General features: G+C 43.9%; 1 protein-coding gene across 6 annotated transcripts in view; it reads left to right on the top strand.

The window, feature by feature from the left end:
- Positions 1 to 21,319, top strand: part of ABL2 (ABL proto-oncogene 2, non-receptor tyrosine kinase) — a 49,593-nt gene that overhangs the window by 18,555 nt on the left and 9,719 nt on the right. For 2 of the 6 annotated variants that reach the window (XM_069862651.1, XM_069862647.1), the window contains exons 2-8: positions 14,494 to 14,664; positions 15,774 to 16,069; positions 16,659 to 16,931; positions 17,714 to 17,798; positions 19,489 to 19,666; positions 20,665 to 20,849; positions 21,114 to 21,266. In XM_069862651.1, coding sequence (XP_069718752.1) covers positions 14,494 to 14,664; positions 15,774 to 16,069; positions 16,659 to 16,931; positions 17,714 to 17,798; positions 19,489 to 19,666; positions 20,665 to 20,849; positions 21,114 to 21,266 — 1,341 coding nt within the window. Of the gene's footprint in view, positions 1 to 2,498; positions 3,024 to 3,945; positions 3,971 to 9,452; positions 9,722 to 14,493; positions 14,665 to 15,773; positions 16,070 to 16,658; positions 16,932 to 17,713; positions 17,799 to 19,488; positions 19,667 to 20,664; positions 20,850 to 21,113; positions 21,267 to 21,319 lie in introns of those variants that run through there. The other 4 variants (XM_069862648.1, XM_069862649.1, XM_069862645.1 and 1 more) reach the window with 4 other exon arrangements.

Genomic DNA, 21,319 nt, shown 5'->3' with positions numbered 1-21,319 from the left:
ATCCTCTTGCTTGTGTGATTTAAGGCTACTCTAAGCATTTTCCATGCAGTTTCTGGTTTTTGAAGTGGCAATCTTTAACCTCTTTGAAAGATGCAGCCTGATGTTTCTGGGTAATTAAGTCCTTTTCACACTGATGTTTAGTTTGGTTTTCTTTACTGCTCTGAAAACAAATTAGTGGAAAAAAACTAACACCTCCAGGATGTTTCTACTCTGTTTGCATCCAGGCACACTGAAGTTTCCCATCTCCTGGAGTATTTCTCCCTAGAGCCAATTCTGTACTTTCTTTAACCCATCCCTCAGTTCAGCAGTTGCCTTTACGAAGTCATTTTTGTCCTTTTTTTTAATATCCCTCTCCAAAGGATAGCAACGTCTGCTGGCTTAACCAGATCGTACACTGTACCAAGCACTGATTATAGTATGGAACTTTCTGGAACACATTAATAGTTTTGTTTAGTGAAGAGGTGCTAGGAAGGAAGCAGCCATCAAACAGGAATAAGCAAAGTGTATTTTAGTCAACTTTAACTTCTTTGATGTACCTGATTTTTCATTAAAAGCTGCCATAAGGCTATGACAAATGATGTGAAGACAAAGAAAGCAAAGAGTGTGATGGTAAATTTGCTAATAATATTTATTTAAGACACTAGAGACAAAAGCTGACTGAAGAATTCCCAGTGGTTAAAGTAGTACAAGATTCAGTGGAAGGTGGCACAGAGGAAAATGGTTTGAGCTTTGTTTTTAGCTCTGAGCTGACTGCTGCAACAATAGAAATAAATCTTTGAGCTGTAATAAGATGGTTTTGTGGCAACCTTTGGAATTCTAGTGCAAAAAGCAGAACATTAGGCATAGGAAAATAGTTCTGCCCCTACACAAATCTGTGGTTGGAATTCTGCACATAATGCTGATCTGGTTGTCTGGAGGTGTCTGTGGTGGAGCTAGACAAAACTCAAAGGTGTTTGAAGGTGTCCAGTGCTGGCAACATCAAAGCACCTGAGACAGACTCTTCAGCCTAGAGGAGACGTGGCTGAGGTAGAGCAAGTTCAAGGCCTGCAGAAACCTCAAGTGAAAGCACCATCAGGTAGCGATTGTTCAGCATTGGCTGCTGTACAGGCTGAGAAGCATCAAATGGAACCAGCACGTTGCTTTCAAAAGAAATAAGAGCACATTGCACAGTACGTGGCTGCACCGTCAGCAAGATTGCAGCAGGGTGTTGTTTATGTGAGTTCAGTTTGCATTGCTTCAGTTGGGAACCGGATGAAATAATGGAAGCAGCCTGATAGGAAGTTTCACCACAACATCAGCTCTGGCTCAGAAAGACCGTGAGATGCAATGCATTGGAGGCTTGGCAAGCGTTCTGGAATAATGTCATTCTTATTTCCCCAGGCAGCTTCTGTTTGCAATGGTAACAGCAGGATGCTAGGCTGGAAGTGACGCAGTACAATTGTTGCATGCCTAGAGGATCCCAGTTGTCAGCCAGCAAACGTGCTTTTGATATTCTGAAGCATTTTGTTGAATCCAAGAGGCTGGACTTGATTTTCCTATCACAAGTCCTTTAAATATTTTATCGTTTCAGTTTTAACAGTCAAGAAGTACTTGTAATTCTTAAGAAGAAAAAGCGATCTCAGTGTCTAACTTCACCGTGGAAGCTACTGCTACTGTAGCAGACATGCATAAAATGGATGCATAAAAAGGAATTTCATGCAGCTAAGATACAGACATGCATAAAATGCATAAAATGCATGTCTGTATCTTAGCTGAATATATTTGCTTGTCTTAACTCTCTAAATGGATTATTATTAAAACACTATTTTTCTAATGTTCAAAAACACCAGATCTACTGGAAACATCCATCCCAAACCTATTAAATTATATAAGCATTTTCAATCCAGATCCACTTAACTAGATGAATAGACAAAGATTATTAAAATTTCTCCTTCATAATCAAACTAATTTTATTAGTACACCAGCAAGTCCAACAGTGATGTTTTTGTAGCTTTGATTACTTTTGGAATAGGAGTATTGAACTTCCTCAGTCTTAACTCTACTTTTCCTTCAAAGCTCTATTAATTCAGTCATAACCCGGAAAGGATTTTCCAAAACCATAATTTCAGTGAGTATATCTTTGTCTTAATACTGGACTCAGACACACAAGGGCTGAACAGTGCTGTTAGATTTAAAAAAACAAATGTACTGACAGAGGCTGGAACTGCGAAGCTGTTGGGGCTGAGCTGGGAATTCTGCTGCTGCCAAGGCTGGGGTTCGTGTTACCCTGGTTGTTCAGCAGCTGTTGGAAACAGCACTGATGAATGGTGTCCCTTGTCTGATGAGTGGAGCCAATTACAAGTGTCTGGGTCTCGCCAACGGGAAGCGGTGCAGCAGTCAGTAGCTAAGTTTAGTGCAATGGATGCGTTTCCTTGACTTCATACGCATGTGTTCTCACTGTCCCCTACAAGAGTGAATCAGCCCATAGGACTGAGGAGGAGCAAGGCAACCAGGGCTCAGCCGAGCATCAGACTCCAGGGATCTCCTGACAAGCATCCGCATTAGTTTTCCCTGATTCTGAAGTTAACAAGACAGCATGCAATTTTTGGGCAAGTATTCATGCTAAAGCTTGGCTTTTCTTGGAGGAAAGGAAGCGCTGGTTTATTTTCTAAGACAAATATATTTCAAAGGAGACATCATCACAAGAGTATTTTAGTCAAATGAAGTAAATATTTTAAAAAGGAAAGCCCTTCTTTGTTCAAGAGAAGAAAATGGCTGTGGACAATGGCTTGAGCAGCACATTTGTTGCCGATAAGTGAGGCCACCAGCTTTACGATTTATTTTTAGTGAGAGGATTTGAACACAGAAGTACTGTGTAGCTGTGACAGTTGATGCGTGTTCAGTGTGGGTGGATGGAACTGAGAAGTCACATCTGTGCTAACAAGCATTTTGGGATTGCATTAAAAAAATTTAACTCATGTACTGGAAACTGAAGCTGTGTCAGCTCACCTGGGGAGCTCTGCCCTCCGAATACCCTCCAAAAGGTAAGCAGTGCTGCCTTGCCAAGGTTCTTGCAGAAATAATTGCTTGGGCCTCAAGTTGGCATATCATTTCGGGTTTGGGCTGTTAGATTGGCAAGGTCTTTTACTCCATAGATTAAAAGTCAGTGAGTTAGGCTTTACCCTCTTCTTCCAAGTTTCTCTCTAAACTAGGAAGGCTAAAAATAAATTTCAGAAAGCCAGCTGAGAAACGTGGTCATTGTTCCAGGTGCCAAGTCATAGGAGAGCACCTAATGCTGCAGGACTTTATTAATAAGGTGTAATTATGTCACTTGAAAAGCAGCTCGGACATTTATGTCATGTTAAGTCAGAGGTCTGATCAGATAGTGCGTTACATCTGCAAACAAACCTCATGCCAGTGAGGCTTCGTTAGTGTAGGTATTTCTGGCTTGCTTGAGGGTTGGTTGGGCTGTGATTTTTCAAGTATGCTTTCTGCAAAAGAGCCCTTACTGCAAATGTTTGTCTTTACGCTGCGTAAGTAATTTGTTTGATTTGCGTAGAGGTAGATAATAACCTTACTTTGATCTGGCCAGGATTATGACTCCTCAGGAATTCTGTTGGAGTAAGTGTAATCCACATGAAGCAACTTTTCCCTCGAAGTACTGATTAAAAAAAACAAACCTGCTAAATGGCTTGCTGTAAGCTGTCAGAATGTTTGGCCATCCCACCTTTCCTGGAGAAGGGCTGGGTGACCTAATCCTCCTTACCCCTCATACTGGAGAGGTTTACTGGAACTGACTACGACAGAATAAGGATGTTGGAGACTTTTCATCTGCATGTGTGCAGTTTCCCAGTTATCTTTGAAGTTGCGGTGTTCCTTCAGAGCACTCCTTTCCCTCAAAGTATCACTGGGAGTAGTTACTGACCGCTCTAGGCAGGATTCAGAGGAAGAAAGAGCAGAACTTCATCACCTCAGTACTCAATGGAAACAGGTATGTAATACAGAGCATTTAAAACTGGTGGTCTCTGCTTGTTCCCAGATACCAGCAGTTGCAAAGCTGCTTGGCTTTACAGGAGCTGGGCAAATCCTTAGTAATAAGATAACTAATGCTTAGCAGCATTCAGGATTTTTAGAAGAGGTTACACTTGTAGCTTTTGATTCTAAAATCCCTTGTGTACAAATTTTTAATTGCATTTAAGTATTTTCTCACTACAGGGAAGTGTTTTTCTTGCTGTCTGTTGGGTTTTGGTTCCTCACCCAGAAGCACAAAGAAGTTAGATTGGCACTTTGAGCATCTTCTGGTGCTTCTGGCCATTCCCAGTACCTGTGACAGGAAACATCCCTTGCCTCTTTTAATAACTGTTAGGTCCAACTCTCCTCATATCTCTGCCGAGGCGAGTTCCTCACCCTGAGGTGCTTAAGCATATCAAGAACACCGCATTGTTTTTCTAGCTCATGTATCCCATAGTCACTTTTCTACCAGAGTTCTGGGAGGACAGAAGATCTGAGAGGTACTGAGAGTCAGTCTGTTAAGTTAGCAGCATTTGTTCCGAGGATGCTCAATACTTCATCTGCTTTGAAATTATCTTAAATCAGCAGTGCTACCAAATGCTTCAGTAAAAGGTTTGGTGACTTAAAGCCTATGCGGTGGCCAGTCTGTGAAAAGTTACACATCTCACATTCAACAAGGAATGAATGTTTTTCAATTGATTTATTTGGAGCTTAAGCTTGATTTATTTCACACTGGATTCTGCACCAAAAAGGTGGCACTTAAGCAGAAATTGGCTGAGGAAAAACTAGGGAAGCGCTGCATTGGGTTGATATTGGGGGAAATGGTATCATGTGTGTCACTGACATCTGAGCAAACAAACAGGGTGAGGGGCACCTCTGATAACATCAGTAACAAAGGGAGGCAATAACTAAAACCAGTGGAACAGAACACAGGCAAATTCTATCAACAGTGGTATTTTTGGTTTTTAAACAATCTTCATGTCGCTAACCTGTTGTGATGTTCAGGTAGAGAGACAGCATCTCAGATTCTTCATATATGATGTTACTAATTCAATTGAAATCAATGTGTCTCTCCTCCTACTGGTTAAAAATTCAGTAACACCAAACCCCCAACTTTGGATTTTTATATCAAGTTAGCCAAAAAACACATCTTCAGGTTAACAGTCACTACTAAATAAGTGCAGAGGTGTATCATATGCAAGAGTTTTTCCATGTTGCAAAGTAAACCTGCTCCTAAGAGGCGAGGGGTATGGAGAGACTTTAGGTTTCTCCATATACTTCTCTAATACCAAAAAAAATCACTTATTAGCCTTTTCTGTTTCAGGTGGATTTTGAGAAATGAGGCTAGGCAGTGTTATCAGCTTGGCTTGTAACATTTCTTTTTATATGATGTGAGCTGTTCATGATGTAGTTTTGTTACAGACTCCGATGTCTCCTCCCATTCTGTCTCTCCCAGCCAGGGACCATAAATAGAAACCTATTCCTTGCCCATCCCAAGTTCTTGGCTTAGAGCTGTGTTTCTTGGCTTCATTTAGCAGGTTGTTTACAGCACTTAAATGCTGCACCGCTCAGTGGGAGGCCCGAAGACTAACTATGGATCTGCGCTTAGCTCGAGTAAACCACCTTATTAAGAGTGTGGTTGCTTGCAGGGGAGGAACACCTAAGAATGGCATTTAGTTAGGTTGCCTGCATTTTACTAAAGCCATATGTTGTCTGGCCCTTTTAAACTGGTGATTTTCATGGCCGTGTGTGTGTCAGCAGAAAGACTAGGTGGTCTGTTTAGGGTAAGGAAAGCCGATAGGTCTGCTTCTGTGCTACCACATGATTAGACAGTGGGAACTCAGCCTGTTAAGAACAGGTTTGCTTTTCAGTCTGTAGTTCGCCTTGAGTATTTTTGGTTGGTAGGAAGTGCCGAGACTTGGCTTCAGTTGCAAAGCTACTGTAGAACTTGGTACTGTTCCAACTGTGTTAGCAAAATAGGAAATCCACTTGCTGCTGCGTTATCAATTTTGTTTCCTTGTATTCATTAAGGCAGAAATCCTCCCACTGACAAGCTAGGTAAAGATCTTGACATCTAATGATGTAAGTTTTGAAGATGCAGTGGAAAATGTCCATTGTACTAGTAAGGATTAACTCCTTGATGGCCTGCTTTCTACTCTCAGAGTTGACTAATGCCTATAAAATGAGTCTGTGTGTAAAATGTTGGTGTTTAATTTGGAAATGCAAAGTGAAAATAAAGTGAAAGATGCAGGGAACTTGGTGGCCTTGTGTTCAAGTGTCCCTTTGTGACAAAGAGGCATGTGAGAAGCCAGAAGCCAGAACACCGTGTGTGTGTGTGTGTATGTATATATACACACAAATATGTACACCCTAGGGTTTTTGGTATGAAATCTAAGTTATCAGATTGAGCCTGTATGCTATAACCAGTATTTACCCTGTAACCCTTTCTCTGTCTCCCTTCCATTGACAAACCTGTCACTTCAGCCTGCCACCAGCAACACAAGTCCTTTTCGGAACTTCATTTCCATTTACACATGAGTTTCAGACAAACGGACAGTTGGTTCATAAATTCAGAGTACAGGGAATATTTTAGAAGCTTCCTGAGCAGTAGCTTTCAAAGTAGCATTGTCAGCAGGATTTCCTTATACTCAGCTTTTTTCCACTGCTGGCACAACTGAAGAAATGCTTTTAAAGCAATCTGTTAGGTTGAACAGGAAGGGTAACTATTCTCAGGAAACAGCTCTGAAGGGCACCACAGAGGACAGTCTAAAGACCTGAGAAGAGCTGCTGTGCCTGAAAGGAGGATTCTTCTACCGAGGAAACTGAGTGTACCAGGATTAAGATTTTCTATTGTGCACTTACTGTGAAGGGAATGGGAACAGGATGCAGACGCCAAGGTAACGGCCTACAGAACAGAACAACTATCTAGGAGGATCAGTGTAAAAGAAATGACCCTTCTCCGTAAGGTAGAAAAATGCCCGGTTTCATTCTGCCCTGGTGTGTTTGACAGGACCTTATCAACAGCTACACACTATGTAGGGACACCCCGTGTCCTTCCCACTGAGAAACACCTCCAGGAGGCAGCCTGGAAGGGTGCAGGAACAGAATTCCCCTGTTATGGGAAGCCTGTGGCCAAAATGTGGCTTGGCTGTAACACCAATGCCAGCCACTGCTTGATTCCCACCAGGAGCTCGTTAACAGACCAGCCAGCCATGGGGCTCTGGCTAAGAGTGCTTTGCTGACAGAGACCAAAATTGATAGGGCCCATAGATACAATTGTAAGTGATGTTATTAATCCAATCCAACTTTCAGCTAATCCTCCTTTGTTCCAGATACCAATTGTTCAGCTGTTGTGTTTTAACTAGCAAGTAAATTCATTATTTCAGCTAAAGGTTAACTATCACAGCCAAGACTAGCTTAGCCACAAATCCATATGAAGCTTGCTGTTCCCGGTACCATTTCAGAATCACTGTTTACCACAAAAGACGCTTCTAGCAAAAGTAATCATAAAAACCCAAACTCTCAAATACTCTGAAATCAGGTTTTGCTCAAGTTATTACAGCAAGAAAGTTAACAAATGATTAATAGCGATCAACAACCAGGTAACAGCAATAGCTTGTAAAGGCACTGCATCTAATCATTACTATAAGAGGAAGTACAGTAATTAAGAGAGATACATCATGATACATTGCTTTCTTGTCATCACGCAGATCCACAGTCACTGGGAGGGCCTTTCACAGCAGGGGTCTGGAGAGGCTCTAAGCAACTGGGAGACCCATGCAGTGCCTCCACTCATGGGTGAGGTCTCTCCAACCCTTGCTGGCAGGGACATAACTTTTATACCATTGAAGAAACAACTTGCATCACCCTAAAAATGCAGAGTCTCTAGCCTCAGCTGCTTCTTGCCTCCTTTTTTCAGGCTTTCTTGCACCACAAATATCACAGCACAATCACACGGATAATAAAACGCTTGCTCACACTCTCATATATTAAGAGTATCACAGCACAATTCTACTGATAATGGCAATGTGAAAAGTTACAGACTGAACAGGGCGCAATGCAATATGAACCATCCATGGATCACCCACACTGCTCTGAGCTTGGGATCAGGCCCCAGCACTTCACCCACCTGAGAAGTGTTTTTGTAAAAAAGCTCATTCAGGTGTCTCTGAGGCCACGCTATCTTTCTCTACAAGTTCATTTTATTCTCTGTGCATAACAGACACACTGAGGTTAGCACAGACACTAGTGTAGTTGAGAGTGCTTGGAGCAAACAAGAGGAGAGAAGACAAACCGCAAGAGGCAGGAACAGAGAGGCAAAGACAAAGACCGTGGGAGCTCTGAAGCGAAGGCATCTCAACCCATAGCTACTAGTAGGGCACTGCAGGATTCATTAAGCTTAGCTTTGGAGAAGAAGTCACCCACTCCTTGGAAATCCAGGAGAACAACAGCATGCCGGTGTCATAAGGTTGCCTGGTTATTTTTTCCACGTACATGAGTAACACATTACAGACCACACAGGGAAAAGCAACACCTTGTCACCTCAGCACAGTCACCATTGCATGTAGTGCTTTTCCACATCCACAGCATTAGAAAACTCAAATACTTGAAGTAAACCAGGCTGCTCATTTCTTACCTTCAGCCTGATCCGAGTCCTCATGCCACCCTGCAGCTGCCTTTGTTGGAAAAGTAGGGTTCAAGGGTTATAGAAATGCTCCTTGATGAGCTGCAACAACCTCTCCCCTTCTGCAAAGACCAAATGGCTTCATTGGCTTTCCCTGCTGCCTTTTATACCCCTCTGCAGGCCCACCACCCTCCCAGGTGTGAGGCTGCTGTGGAGATGGCTTGTTCTTTAACCCTTCCTTGGCCACATGTTAGGAGGAGCCTGTCCTGCTACGAGCTATGCAACTTTTGTTAGAAAACTAGGGCTTTTAAAGAATTCATCAAACAAATCTAGACTTTTTGTGAGGGGTAACTTGGTGGTTTCCTTTCGGAGAGCTCTCTTGAGTCTTGCTAAATCAGCAAATAAGTGACTCAGACTGGATGTACTGTACTGCCCTTGCTTTCTGTTTCTTTCTGAAACTTCAAAATGCTCAAGAGCGTTTACTTGCTCAGTGATTGTGCATCTCTTAGACGTGTATTTTTGCTAACCGTATCCTGTTGATTCATGTAAATAGTGCTCCAGCAGTGGTATGTGGAGTGGAAAAATGAGTCAATCTGGGCAGTCCCCTGAATGGGTGATCTGTTTTGTGATGTGTACAAAGGAATTTCTCCAAGGAAACTGTTTGCTTTCTTCCCAAACACTTTGTTGCCTAACTCTTAGGGGTACAAAACTCTGTCTTTCTAGCTCATCTCAAAATTGTTTCAACTTGCTGTCCAGTCCCCACATCCTCTGTTTGTTCAGTGTTCCCTGGGAAGCTCCACCCTCACTTCCAGCTAATAACCATGTTAACCCACAGCTTGGTTTTCCCAGTTTCTCCTTCACCCGCTCGGCAGCAATTGCTTTCTCCTTGGCTGCCAGCCTTGCGAGCAGACGTCCTCTGCACGTGGTGGCGTTTGCACTGGCGGTGGCCACACTGGTTTTCTCGGGTCCAGCAGCTTCTTCTGCTTGCTGCAAAGCACAGCATGGTTGTGGGGACGGTCCTTTTCCAGTCTAGCAGCTATGGCAAAGAGGGCAAGCTGCTCTGCTGCCTTGGCGAAGGAGCCTCTGAGCCTGGCGTGAGTTTCACAGGTATGGTGTTCAGGGGTATAATGCTATGCCATCCCTTTCCTGTCTTTCTCCAAGTGCTTCAGGGTGCATGTGGATCCTTTCAAGTCTATCTTTGTCTTGTAGTGAGTCCAGCTGTGGGCAGAACAGATTGCTTGCTTTTATCTTTTTTTTAGGATTATTAAAGCGCTTCAGTTTTATGAGGAGTTACACTGTTATTATTTCAGAAGTAGAGAACACTTCAGCTCTTAATGCTGGGTCCTGCACTTGGGGCACAACAACCCTATGCAGTGCTACAGACTGGGAGAAGTCTGGCTAGAAAGCTGCCTGGAGGAGAGGGACCTGGGGGTGTTGGTTGTCAGGGACTGACCATGAGCCAGCAGGGGCCCAGGTGGCCAAGAAGGCCAATGGCATCTTGGCTTGGATCAGAAACGGTGTGGCCAGCAGGTCCAGGGAGGTTCTTCTCCCTCTGTACTCGGCACTGGTGAGACCGCTCCTCGAATCCTGTGTTCAGTTCTGGGCCCCTCACCACAAGAAGGATGTTGAGGCTCTGGAGCGAGTCCAGAGAAGAGCAACCAAGCTGGTGAGGGGGCTGGAGAGCAGGTCTTATGAGGAACGGCTGAGAGAGCTGGGGGTGTTTATCCTGGAGAAGAGGAGGCTGAGGGGAGACCTCATTGCTCTCTCCAACTACCTGAAAGGAGGTTGTGGAGAGGAGGGAGCTGGCCTCTTCTCCCAAGTGACAGGGGACAGGACAACAGGGAATGGTCTGAAGCTCCACCAGGGGAGGTTTAGGCTGGACATTAGGAAAAAATTCTTTACAGAAAGGGTCATTGGGCACTGGCAGAGGCTGCCCAGGGAGGGGGTTGAGTCACCTTCCCTGGAGGTGTTTAAGGCACGGGTGGACGAGGTGCTGAGGGACGTGGTTTAGCGTTTGATAGGAATGGTTGGACTCGATGATCCGGTGGGTCTCTTCCAACCTGGTTATTCTATGATTCTATGAATTGTAAAATTTAGGATTTAGCATATCTTACCTCCTGCCTTTGGACAGAAGGGATTGGTAATGGTTGTGTTGGTAGCACAAGGTTGGGGACAAAACACTCCTTACTTGTGTCTGAATAGGAGAAGCATTCGTATCTGGAGAGAAGCAAATTGTATTGTCAGAATAAAAAAAAGGAAGGAGATGGGCGAAGCATAACCTCCTTGCTCACCGTGTATTACTTGCCCACTAAATGGCGACAGATGTTTTCCTTTGTATAGGAAATGAAAGCGGTCACGTATGATTTACTGTTCGCCTTTAACAGGAGCTGATACAAAACTAAACTTGCCAGCTCGTTTCCTTACTCACGGTGTGAATGGAGCTTGCAGACTGTTCAGTTGAAGGGATATAATGTGCGATATGCTTTGGTCATCTTGGTTTCCTTCATGAGGTCTATGCGATCACTGGCCCTCCATATCCTCACATGTTGGATGGTATAGATCCCACAGCGTACTGAGCAGCATGCGTTCCTGTGTAATAATAGCTTGCGATAGATGCTTTTATGGCCTGGTAAATTCCCCTTTAGTGGATATTGAGTAACCTTTATGGCTACTTAAGCATCCAAGTCACTCTAAAGCGAACGTGAAGAAAGTCAGTGAGTCATGAAATCTTAAAAGCATTTGATTTTTAGGTAAGCACTGTAGCTAAGTGATTGAAGCACCTCATCAAATATTAACTTCTGCGGGCTTTTTTGGGTACATAAAGTGAATGTTCAAGCATGTGCCAGCCTCCTAGGCATTCCCAAGGAAGCGGTGGTAGTCCCACATCTGCTTTGAATCCTCATTGGCAATGCAGCAAAGCACCACAAATGGTTTCATGTGGGCAGAGCTGCTCAGCACTGAGCTGCAGGTGGCATTTCTGCTGGGTTTGCCTTGGCTCAAGGACCTGCAGCTGGGCTCGGTGTGGGCAGGCTTAGCTGGCCAAGGGATGTGCTGCAGTGGCTCTGAAGCTGAGCTGATGGCTAGCAGTGTTAGCCTTGCCCATCGAAGGCTTGGTGAAATGCTTAACTCTGTGTTAAGTAGGAGTTGGATGCTCAGTTCATAAGGTTTTCTGACTTGAGAAGGAATCTTAAAGTATGCTTTGATTTAGAACAGATGCATACATTTTTATTTAAAGCATTTCACATTTGAGCAAATATATCATTGAAAGTAAGCAGTTATGTAACCACCATTAAGGTATTTTGGAGCTGCAAGGTCAGATATTTTTTTTGGAAACGCTGCCTACTTTTGCGCTTGCTCCTTAGCCGGGGTGGACAAGTCAGATTTCTTGTGTAGCACGTTTTCTGAGTGACTTTGCGTAAGGCACTAACACAAGTCAGCGTAGGGGTATAAAGAATGTATTCTCTAATTAAATATGTATCTTTATATCATAAAGAGAGCTGGGTTGAGGAACTGATGTTCTTTTCTGGTGCTTAACAACTGGACATGCATACGCACGCTTCTTGCCCTAAAAAATTACCATGGGATGTTGCAGCCACACTATAATGTTGGTCGCTGAGCAGACACTGGGATTTCCTCTCTTTTACATGATAGCACCAGTCTGATGGGTCAGTGTATTGTAAAACTAATTGCAGTTGGTGGTTAGGAAAAAGCAGCCTGTGTAAATCATAGAATCATAGAATAACCAGGTTGGAAGAGACCCACCAGATCATCGAGTCCAGCCATTCCTATCAAATATTGTATCTGCAGATAATGAAACCAAAGAAGTGACATTTTGGCAGCTTAATCTCTGGTCACCTCTGTTCTTGTGGAGAGAACCTTGGTAGGGTGCTACTTTGGCAAGGCTCAGGAGGTCAGTTATTCAATAACTGCAAGATGAGCAGGTTAGGCAAGCAGTTCAACTCTGACTGATGACCAGAAATGCAAGCAAAAGCCACTCAGCTAGGTGTTTAAAACGAAACAGAACAAACTTCAACCATTTACTTTCTCTCATACCTACGATGGGGTTAAAAAAATTGCACGTAGGTGCTGGGAACCCCTCTACGTCCTCATTTTCCAGGGCTGAGCTCTGTCCCGCGACACAGCTTTGGCATCTGTTTGCCTGTTCCTTAGCGCTGGCCCCTTCCTGTTTTGTGTCTCGCCGACTTCCCAGTTTTCCCTTCCTGTATTGCATTTGAGCTCTTTGTTCTCTTTGGAAGTTCGAAGTTTGGAAGTCTTTAGGAATGGTTGGACTCGATGATCCGGTGGGTCTCTTCCAACCTGGTTATTCTATGATTCTATGATTCTATGAAGTGGCTTCTAGACTAGCTCTTGCTCGTGAACGTAAGCCCCACGGGAGTGTGGGGAGGTGCGTGTTGCGCACACATTCTCTGGTGGTGGCCTGCTTAAAAACATGCTAACCCAGACTTCTCAGCCCCTCAGAACTGGGCCAAAGCAATGACTGTAAAGTGAAGAAAGCATCCGGCTTTTTAAAGAGGATTTTTTATATTTGGTGCATTTAAGTAAACCTTTTTACAGCGGCTTTCCATAAGTAAGTTCAACAAGAGAATCTGGAAATGCGTATTGGGACAGGAACTTATGTCAGTTGTGCAATCAGAGAAAATATTTCTATCTTTACACCTTTATATTTTTTTGCCCCCTTGAGCAGCCCATGTGTATGAAACTACATCGTCGTTCTTTCTCTTGTCTTACTGTTGAAATTTACTCTGCTGCATGTTCCCTTTCCCAGAAAGGGTCATTGGGCACTGGCAGAGGCTGCCCAGGGAGGGGGTTGAGTCACCTTCCCTGGAGGGGTTTAAGGGACGGATGGACGAGGTGCTGAGGGACATGGTTTAGTGTTTGATAGGAATGGTTGGACTTGATGATCCGGTGGGTCTCTTCCAACCTGGTGATTCTATGATTCTATGGTTCCTGAAAAACCTCTCTGTGGGTTGAAAAGCCAGTGATAGTCTTAGTGCAGCACAACTGTGAAGTGCTCAGGAAGTTTTACTTTCTACAACAGTTCTTTCCAAACCCCTGCGTATTTAGGTTGGTTTTCATCAACGCAGGAACTCTAGGGATTTCTGTCTATAAAACAAGTCTGATTCCTCCCCTCAGTCCCTTGTACTATCAAGTTTTCATCAATTGTCCTTTGAAACAGCAAAACAGGACTCCCTGGGTGTTCAGAAGCACTGCTAGATACCTGGTGTTACCCTTACCCCTTTGTGTTCCTGCCTGTTTTCCACCTTTTATTTACACAGTCCGGAAGAGACGACAAATCACCATCATTTCTGCTAACACTGCATCAGGTACTGCCCCCTGTACCCAGTCTTGTATGCACCATAATTCAGGCTGGTTTACCTGCATTTCTTATATTGGTTTCGGATCCAGGCTTTCTTCTTCAGCCACAGAAAAAATAAAGACATAACACACAATGTTTCAGCATCAGAAAGTTTCCTTCACTACTTCACCTAATAAAAACAAGCACAATTAATTTCTCACTCATTTTTTTATCTATGAATGCTTAAATACTTCCCAATAGAGGTGTACATAAATAGAATTATATATAATACAATAAATATTAAATAGGAATTTTATACACCTAGCTTGCTCCTTGGTGTAGAGGGAGTTAATCACCTTCTCTGCCCCCTGTTCAAAATAACCTATAGAATAAAGAGTCAGCAAAGTGGTGATTGAAACCCACTGCTCTAAGATGTGCAGACGTGGTGTTCCCTTTCTGTAAAGAGCATATTGTGCAGCAGCAGCTTTGCTCTGCTCTACACTGGGGCTTGATCTACTTACAATTGTAGACAAAGTAGTTTCCTCTTCTGTTCTTTTTCCAGAGGCTCTGCACCGCCCCTACGGTTGCGATGTTGAGCCCCAGGCACTGAATGAAGCCATCAGATGGAGCTCCAAGGAGAACCTGCTTGGAGCCACCGAGAGCGATCCCAATCTCTTTGTTGCACTTTACGATTTTGTAGCAAGCGGTGACAACACGCTCAGCATCACCAAAGGTAAGGCTGTGAATCACAGAGCAGCTACTAGGTTGGAAACTTAGCAACAGAAAATAGAAAGCAGGATCCTTCCCTAGACAGGAATAGGAATGAGTACAGTTAGAAAAGATTATTCTCTAAATTGATGATTGTAAGCAGACAGTCTCTCTCTCACTTGTGTCGGAGAGACACCTGCTGGGCAGTTCTCCTGCTAAATGTAAAATGCTGCCCAACACTCTAGCTCAGCCAGAGTTGTTCTGTTCTAGGTTCCACAGGTCACTGGCCCTGCGAGATGCCAGTTATTTTAGGGAGGAGCAGAGGAAAACCTTTACATTAGATCATAGGATCATAGAATCACCAGGTTGGAAGAGACCCACTGGATCATCAAGCCCAACCATTCCCATCAATCACTAACCCATGTCCCTCAGCACCTCGTCCACCCGTGCCTTAAACCCCTCCAGGGAAGGGGACTCAACCCCCTCCCTGGGCAGCCTCTGCCAGGGACCAATGACCCTTTCCGTGAAAAATTTTTTCCTAATGTTCAGCCTGAACCTCCCCTGGCGGAGCTTGAGGCCATTCCCTCTCATCCTGTCCCCTGTCCCTTGGGAGAAGAGGCCAGCTCCCTCCTCTCCACAACCTCCTTTCAGGTAGTTGTAGAGAGCAATGAGGTCTCCCCTCAGCCTCCTCTTCTCCAGGCTTGATGGTAACAGAATTCAGCACTTTCAAATGGGGCAAAATCAAGAATTAAGACTCGCACAGAGGTTTTCTATTACTGTTCAGTACATATATCACCTGCAGAACTGTATTAAATCACGTGCCATTTAAGGCTTCAAGAAGACAATAAATGTCATCCCTTCAGGAAAAAAAAGTCTTTCTAGTCTGAAAAGCTAGATTACAAGAAGCTTTTTGAGTTCCTCCATCACACTGCAGTAAATGAGGGAACAGTATCCTAGGTATTCTGTCTGAAACATTTCTTCATAAATGCTCTATATACAGCATTTTGGTTATATCTGGTGCAGATTTTTATTGTTAAGCTACAAAGCCAGGCTTACTCAGCTGGTAGCAAGCGTCTCCCTTGATGAGACCCAACAGATTGCACTGTGCTAATTTTGCTTTCTTCCTGGTCACAGGTGAGAAGTTGCGAGTCCTGGGTTATAACCAGAATGGTGAATGGAGTGAGGTACGTTCGAAGAATGGGCAGGGCTGGGTACCAAGCAACTACATCACACCAGTGAACAGCCTGGAAAAGCATTCATGGTACCATGGGCCGGTGTCACGGAGTGCAGCTGAGTATCTGTTAAGCAGTCTCATCAATGGCAGCTTCCTGGTTCGTGAAAGCGAGAGCAGCCCAGGGCAGTTATCCATCTCGCTCAGGTACGAAGGACGCGTTTACCACTACAGGATCAATACCACCTCAGATGGAAAGGTAAGGAACTCTTGATAATGCTGTGGGGAGAGGAAATAAGGATACTAATTAAGAGGTGGTACAGAATGTCAAGTTGTGGACTGTTAACAGAGGGGTGTACGTGAGAGGAAAGAGGTTCGCTGATTGATTAATATCAAAAGAAGATGTATGCCAAGATTTTGGTGGTAACTCACTGAACACCACTTTGGGAGAAGTGCAGATGGTACTTGTCCTGTCAAAGCAGTTGTGAACAAGCAGAGCTTTGGTAGGCCAGCAGTTTTGATCGGCATTTTGAAACCTTGATCAAATATCAGTATAATGTCTTGAGTGACACAGAAACTCGCTGTTCATTTGGCTACATCAATTCCAGTTTTTACCCTTGTAAAGCATGAGGCAGGAGATAGGACTGCTCCCCGGCTACAGCTTATATGTAGCTGCCTTCTGCAGGAAGAAATCCCACAGGTTAATATTCATTTGCCCAACAACATCAGAACATCAGATCTGGTCCCCTTACCTTCTTTTTTTTTAAAACTTGGTACCTGTTTTCCAGTGTTACTGAAAGCTTCCGCCTGCCTGCATTCAAGCAGATTTCTTGGTTTGTTCCTAACAGGTATATGTGACAGCAGAAAGCCGTTTCAGCACGCTGGCAGAGCTAGTGCACCATCACTCAACGGTCGCGGATGGACTGGTGACAACTTTGCATTACCCGGCACCCAAGTGCAATAAGCCCACTGTCTACGGAGTGTCCCCCATCCACGACAAGTGGGAGATGGAGCGGACTGATATCACCATGAAGCACAAACTCGGGGGAGGGCAGTATGGTGAGGTGTACGTTGGTGTCTGGAAGAAATACAATCTCACGGTCGCTGTGAAAACATTAAAGGTGAGTTTTCAGATTGTTATGTACTGTTTATGTGGTCACCATTTACGATAAGGGTAGGACATTGTAATGTTCTCAATTATGCCAGCTAATGACATGAATATCAGAAAATGGTGTGTGCTAATCTGCCTAAAATCTATGCTTGAAGGTAGCTTTGCAGAACAAAGCTTATCAAACTTGCACCAGTGCACGTGGCTTAGAAACAATTTCAAATTTTGACCCAGGAAGCACCTGCAGAACTGCACGTCCAAAATAGATCTGTAGAAATGGTTACCAAGCCCACTTCCCTGCCCTCAGAAGAACCATGGAAGCTATAAAAAATTAAAGGTATTGGATATATCTTCTACAGCCTCTCGCCTTCTCCTGGGGAAACATTCGGCTTCCCCATTTGTCTTCCTTTTCAAAGCCTTCTGTTTCAACATTAAAAGCTACAATTCTGCATACTCCCTGAGTAAGGGAGCTTACAAGCTCAATTTTTATAGCAAGGCAGAGGAACCAAACCAGTGATCCCAATAGTCTTCCTTTCGCCAGCCACAGATGGATGCTTTGATAGCAATAATATCTACCAAACAAGAAAGCCTAGCACTTTCTGGGTCTTGCAGAGCTATCACTTGGCCATGCTGCAGGCCAGCCAGGCAGCTTTTCAGGGGTGTTATATTTTGCTTTGGTAAAAGCCAGAACAGTAGGGTGGATATAAGGATGCCATCGTTTATATTCATCTTGGATATGTGATGTAAAGTAGACCTCGGTTGTGAAGATAAAATTCCCCCTTTCTGTTTATCTAGGAAGATACCATGGAGGTGGAAGAGTTCTTGAAAGAAGCTGCTGTGATGAAGGAGATCAAGCACCCAAATCTAGTGCAGTTGTTAGGTCAGTTATATTCCTTGCTCTTTAAGTTCTTACTTGAGTTTCTGCCAAAATGAAATCTGTCTTGTTTAAAAGCAGTGGCAGATTTTCTGTGCTTATGTAACTTTTTGAATCAGGTCAGGTTATGGGGTGGGATTTTTGACAGCTTAATCCTTCATGTTGTTTTGAAGCTAAGAGACAATAATTTTAAATAAAACATCAAATATAGTTACTTACATTAGTAGACAGCTTTGCTCTTGAGGCACGAATATGCATTATGTAAAAGTTTGCAGTATCAGCCTCCCGTTAGTTTGTGCCCTTGGCCTCAGGCATGCTCCAGGGTTCAGTTATCAGGGTCGGATTTTGCTGCTGTGTTAAATCAAATTTACAGAGTTATTTTCTATCACTTATTTTTCTGATAGAACAGAACAAAATTATAAGAAAATTCAAAGTGGAAGAAAACAATTATGTTGGAAGCACAACAAATACCATTCTTCGTACACCTCAAATCAGAGACATTTGTAGAAAAAGCTGCACTAAATAGAAAAATCAGTTGATAATTAAGTAGAAGACAACTCGATCGCTGTTGTTGTAAGGGACGTTATGTATCACCAAATAAGTACAGGAGACTGAGGCAGTGGAGATGCAAGTCAGATCAAACAGGACACAAATGCAAGAAGTCTGAAGGCTTCACAGCTCGGCTGTGCCCTGTTTGTCTCACTGGCAAATGCATTAAGTGATCACTAAATAGTCTGCATATCTGTTAATTCTACACGTACAAAGATTCTTAAGGAGACACTCTAAACCTTTACTAGTGTTTAATTGCCTTGGGACTTTTGCTGCTTTCAGGAGCAAAGCTGTCAAGCCAAGCCTAGGATGAAAGGAGAAATGTGAAGAATGTGAAGGCTTTTAATAATGGCGACTATTCTGTAGCCATTTCAAAAATGGGCACAGATGAAGTGTCTGCCCAGCCCTGTCTGGTTCCAGAAGCAGAGACTGAAAGATTTCTCATCACAGAGAGGCATTTTTGCTCTTTCTGATGCACAGCGTAGTTGTGTTTCACTCCTGTGTGTGCGTAAGGATGTAAACAGGCAGTCAGCAGTGGTGCAGGGGGAGTTCAGAGATTTGACTTGAGTATCCTGTTGCACTCCTCCTCCGCTAACGCATACTTTGTACATGATTGCAATGACTGTAGCAACTAGCCATGTGAGGAATGTGGGAGAGTGCTGCTTTAGGAGCAGGTCCCACCGTGCCGATCGCTTTCCCAGCTAGCACTCATGGGAGTGCTTCACATGAATTGATAGTGACATTTCAGTCTGGAAATCTTGCTAGTTGACAGGTACCTGCTTCTAGTTGGCCACTCTTTGGCTTTATGAACGAGGAGAAAGGAAGCAAAACAAATCACAGATGCTCAAAATAACTCCTGTTTCATTCTGTAACCCTCCAAAGAACAGAACTACGCCTGCATCTATATCGTATGGGAACAGTGGTGCTTTGATAGACATATTGCTCTCTATCCTAAAATGAATGGACAGATAAATAGATGTAAGCGCTGAATTTTAAGTTTGATCCAGGTCTTGTAGATGTGAGCCTTCAGTTTTCAGAAAAACACTCATTGTACAAAGTGCAACAAATAGATATTAAATCAGGAACAGCGGTAAGCTAGGAAAGAAAAGGAAGCTTTATTCATGTGCCACCTCCTCCTGACTGCTAGGTGTATGTACCCTGGAGCCGCCCTTTTACATTGTGACAGAATACATGCCCTATGGGAACCTGCTGGACTATTTACGGGAGTGCAACCGGGAGGAAGTGACTGCTGTCGTGCTACTCTACATGGCCACCCAGATCTCCTCTGCAATGGAGTACCTGGAGAAGAAGAACTTCATTCACAGGTGAGTGAAGTCGCACTGGGCTGGTACAATCTCAGATTGCACTGATGAACACGCTACCAGCAAGGTGGCCCAGGAGTAATTCCTTTTGGGGAGGTTTCTTCCAGAGTTAGCATTCACACTGGATTATCCATTGGCTGATTTGATATCAATACTATCTCGCAATACCTTCTCCCCATGACTTTTATGGTGGGCTGTAGCAATTGAGGCACGGACCCTGTTCTGAGGCAGCAACCGAGATCACTTTATTGAGTGGACAAAAGCCTTATATAGTGTTTCTGTACCCAGTCAGCGGCTACGCCAGTGAATTTCCACCTGTAAGAATCCTGCAGTTACGGTGGTGGAGTGCGACTGACTATTTACCACAGATGTGCGCCTTATCTTCATGGTTTCCATCTAATGCATTCTTTTTTTATTAAATCACGGGTCTTACTAAGGATTCCAAGGTCTCAACAAGCTAGCAAGCATGAGAACACTGTGCGTTTGCTCTGTGCTTGCTGCTAATATCACAGGTATGCCAAGGCATCGGCCGCTTGTCCCAGCACATGCAGGACAGTGGAATCTTTTATGCCTGCAGTGGGCTTACATCCTAGTGCCTGACAGCAATGAAAGTTGATATTACCCTGTTGTGACGTACCTCCTTTGTGCAAGACATTGTCAACCCCAACTGCTTTTCTAATCCAGTCAGATAAAGTGCCATAAAGCTGTTACCAGTGTGTGATGAGCTGCTGATCTCATCTTAGACTTAGGAAACATAAACTCATCATAACAGCTATCAATACGGGGAATGTAACAGAATGTAAAGAATGAAGCCTAATGCTGATTTACGTTATTGCTCCTAAGAAGAAGTCCACTCAGTTTCTGACACCTTGCCTTTACCTGCTGTCTAAAAAGAGTGCTTCCCAAATTGGAAGCGAGGGACAGGCTGTGCAACCAGAAGACTGTATTCAAAAGCCCTGCTATTGCTCCACTAAAGGAGTATGCTTTTTTCCTTTATCCAGGGACCTGGCAGCACGCAACTGCTTAGTTGGAGAAAATCACGTGGTGAAGGTGGCTGACTTTGGCTTAAGTCGACTTATGACTGGAGATACCTACACAGCTCATGCTGGAGCCAAGTTCCCCATCAAGTGGACCGCTCCTGAGAGCCTGGCCTATAACACCTTTTCAATCAAATCAGATGTGTGGGGTAAGAAAACCTCACTTCTGTGGTCTGTGCTGTTTTATTTTGGTTTTCTTTGCCACCCTAAATAGTAACTTGCTTTCTGGCTCGGGCAGAAGCACTCGGGGAGGAGACAGTTGCGCACCAGCATGTCGTGTCTTCATCTAGGCTGGCCTGAAATATCTGCAAGAAAGAGATACTGCCTCAAGCTGCAGTACAGTCTGCAATGTAATGAGCTATACAAAAAGAGGGCAGACATGACCGGGGAATCCTGTTTTCCTCCTTTTGCAGCCTTTGGGGTGCTGTTATGGGAAATTGCTACCTACGGGATGTCACCGTATCCAGGCATTGACCTCTCTCAGGTGTATGATCTGCTGGAAAAGGGCTACCGGATGGAACAACCCGAGGGGTGCCCTCCAAAGGTCTATGAACTGATGAGAGCATGTGAGTATCTATCTTCTTTGACTTTGGGGGACAAAGCCTGGCAGAGGTGGGAA

This window comes from Phaenicophaeus curvirostris, chromosome 8 (assembly GCF_032191515.1).
Source record: "Phaenicophaeus curvirostris isolate KB17595 chromosome 8, BPBGC_Pcur_1.0, whole genome shotgun sequence".
NCBI classification, from domain to species: Eukaryota; Metazoa; Chordata; class Aves; order Cuculiformes; family Cuculidae; genus Phaenicophaeus; species Phaenicophaeus curvirostris.
The sequence above is the reverse complement of the archived record's forward strand: the minus strand, read 5'-3'. Positions and strand labels throughout refer to the sequence as shown.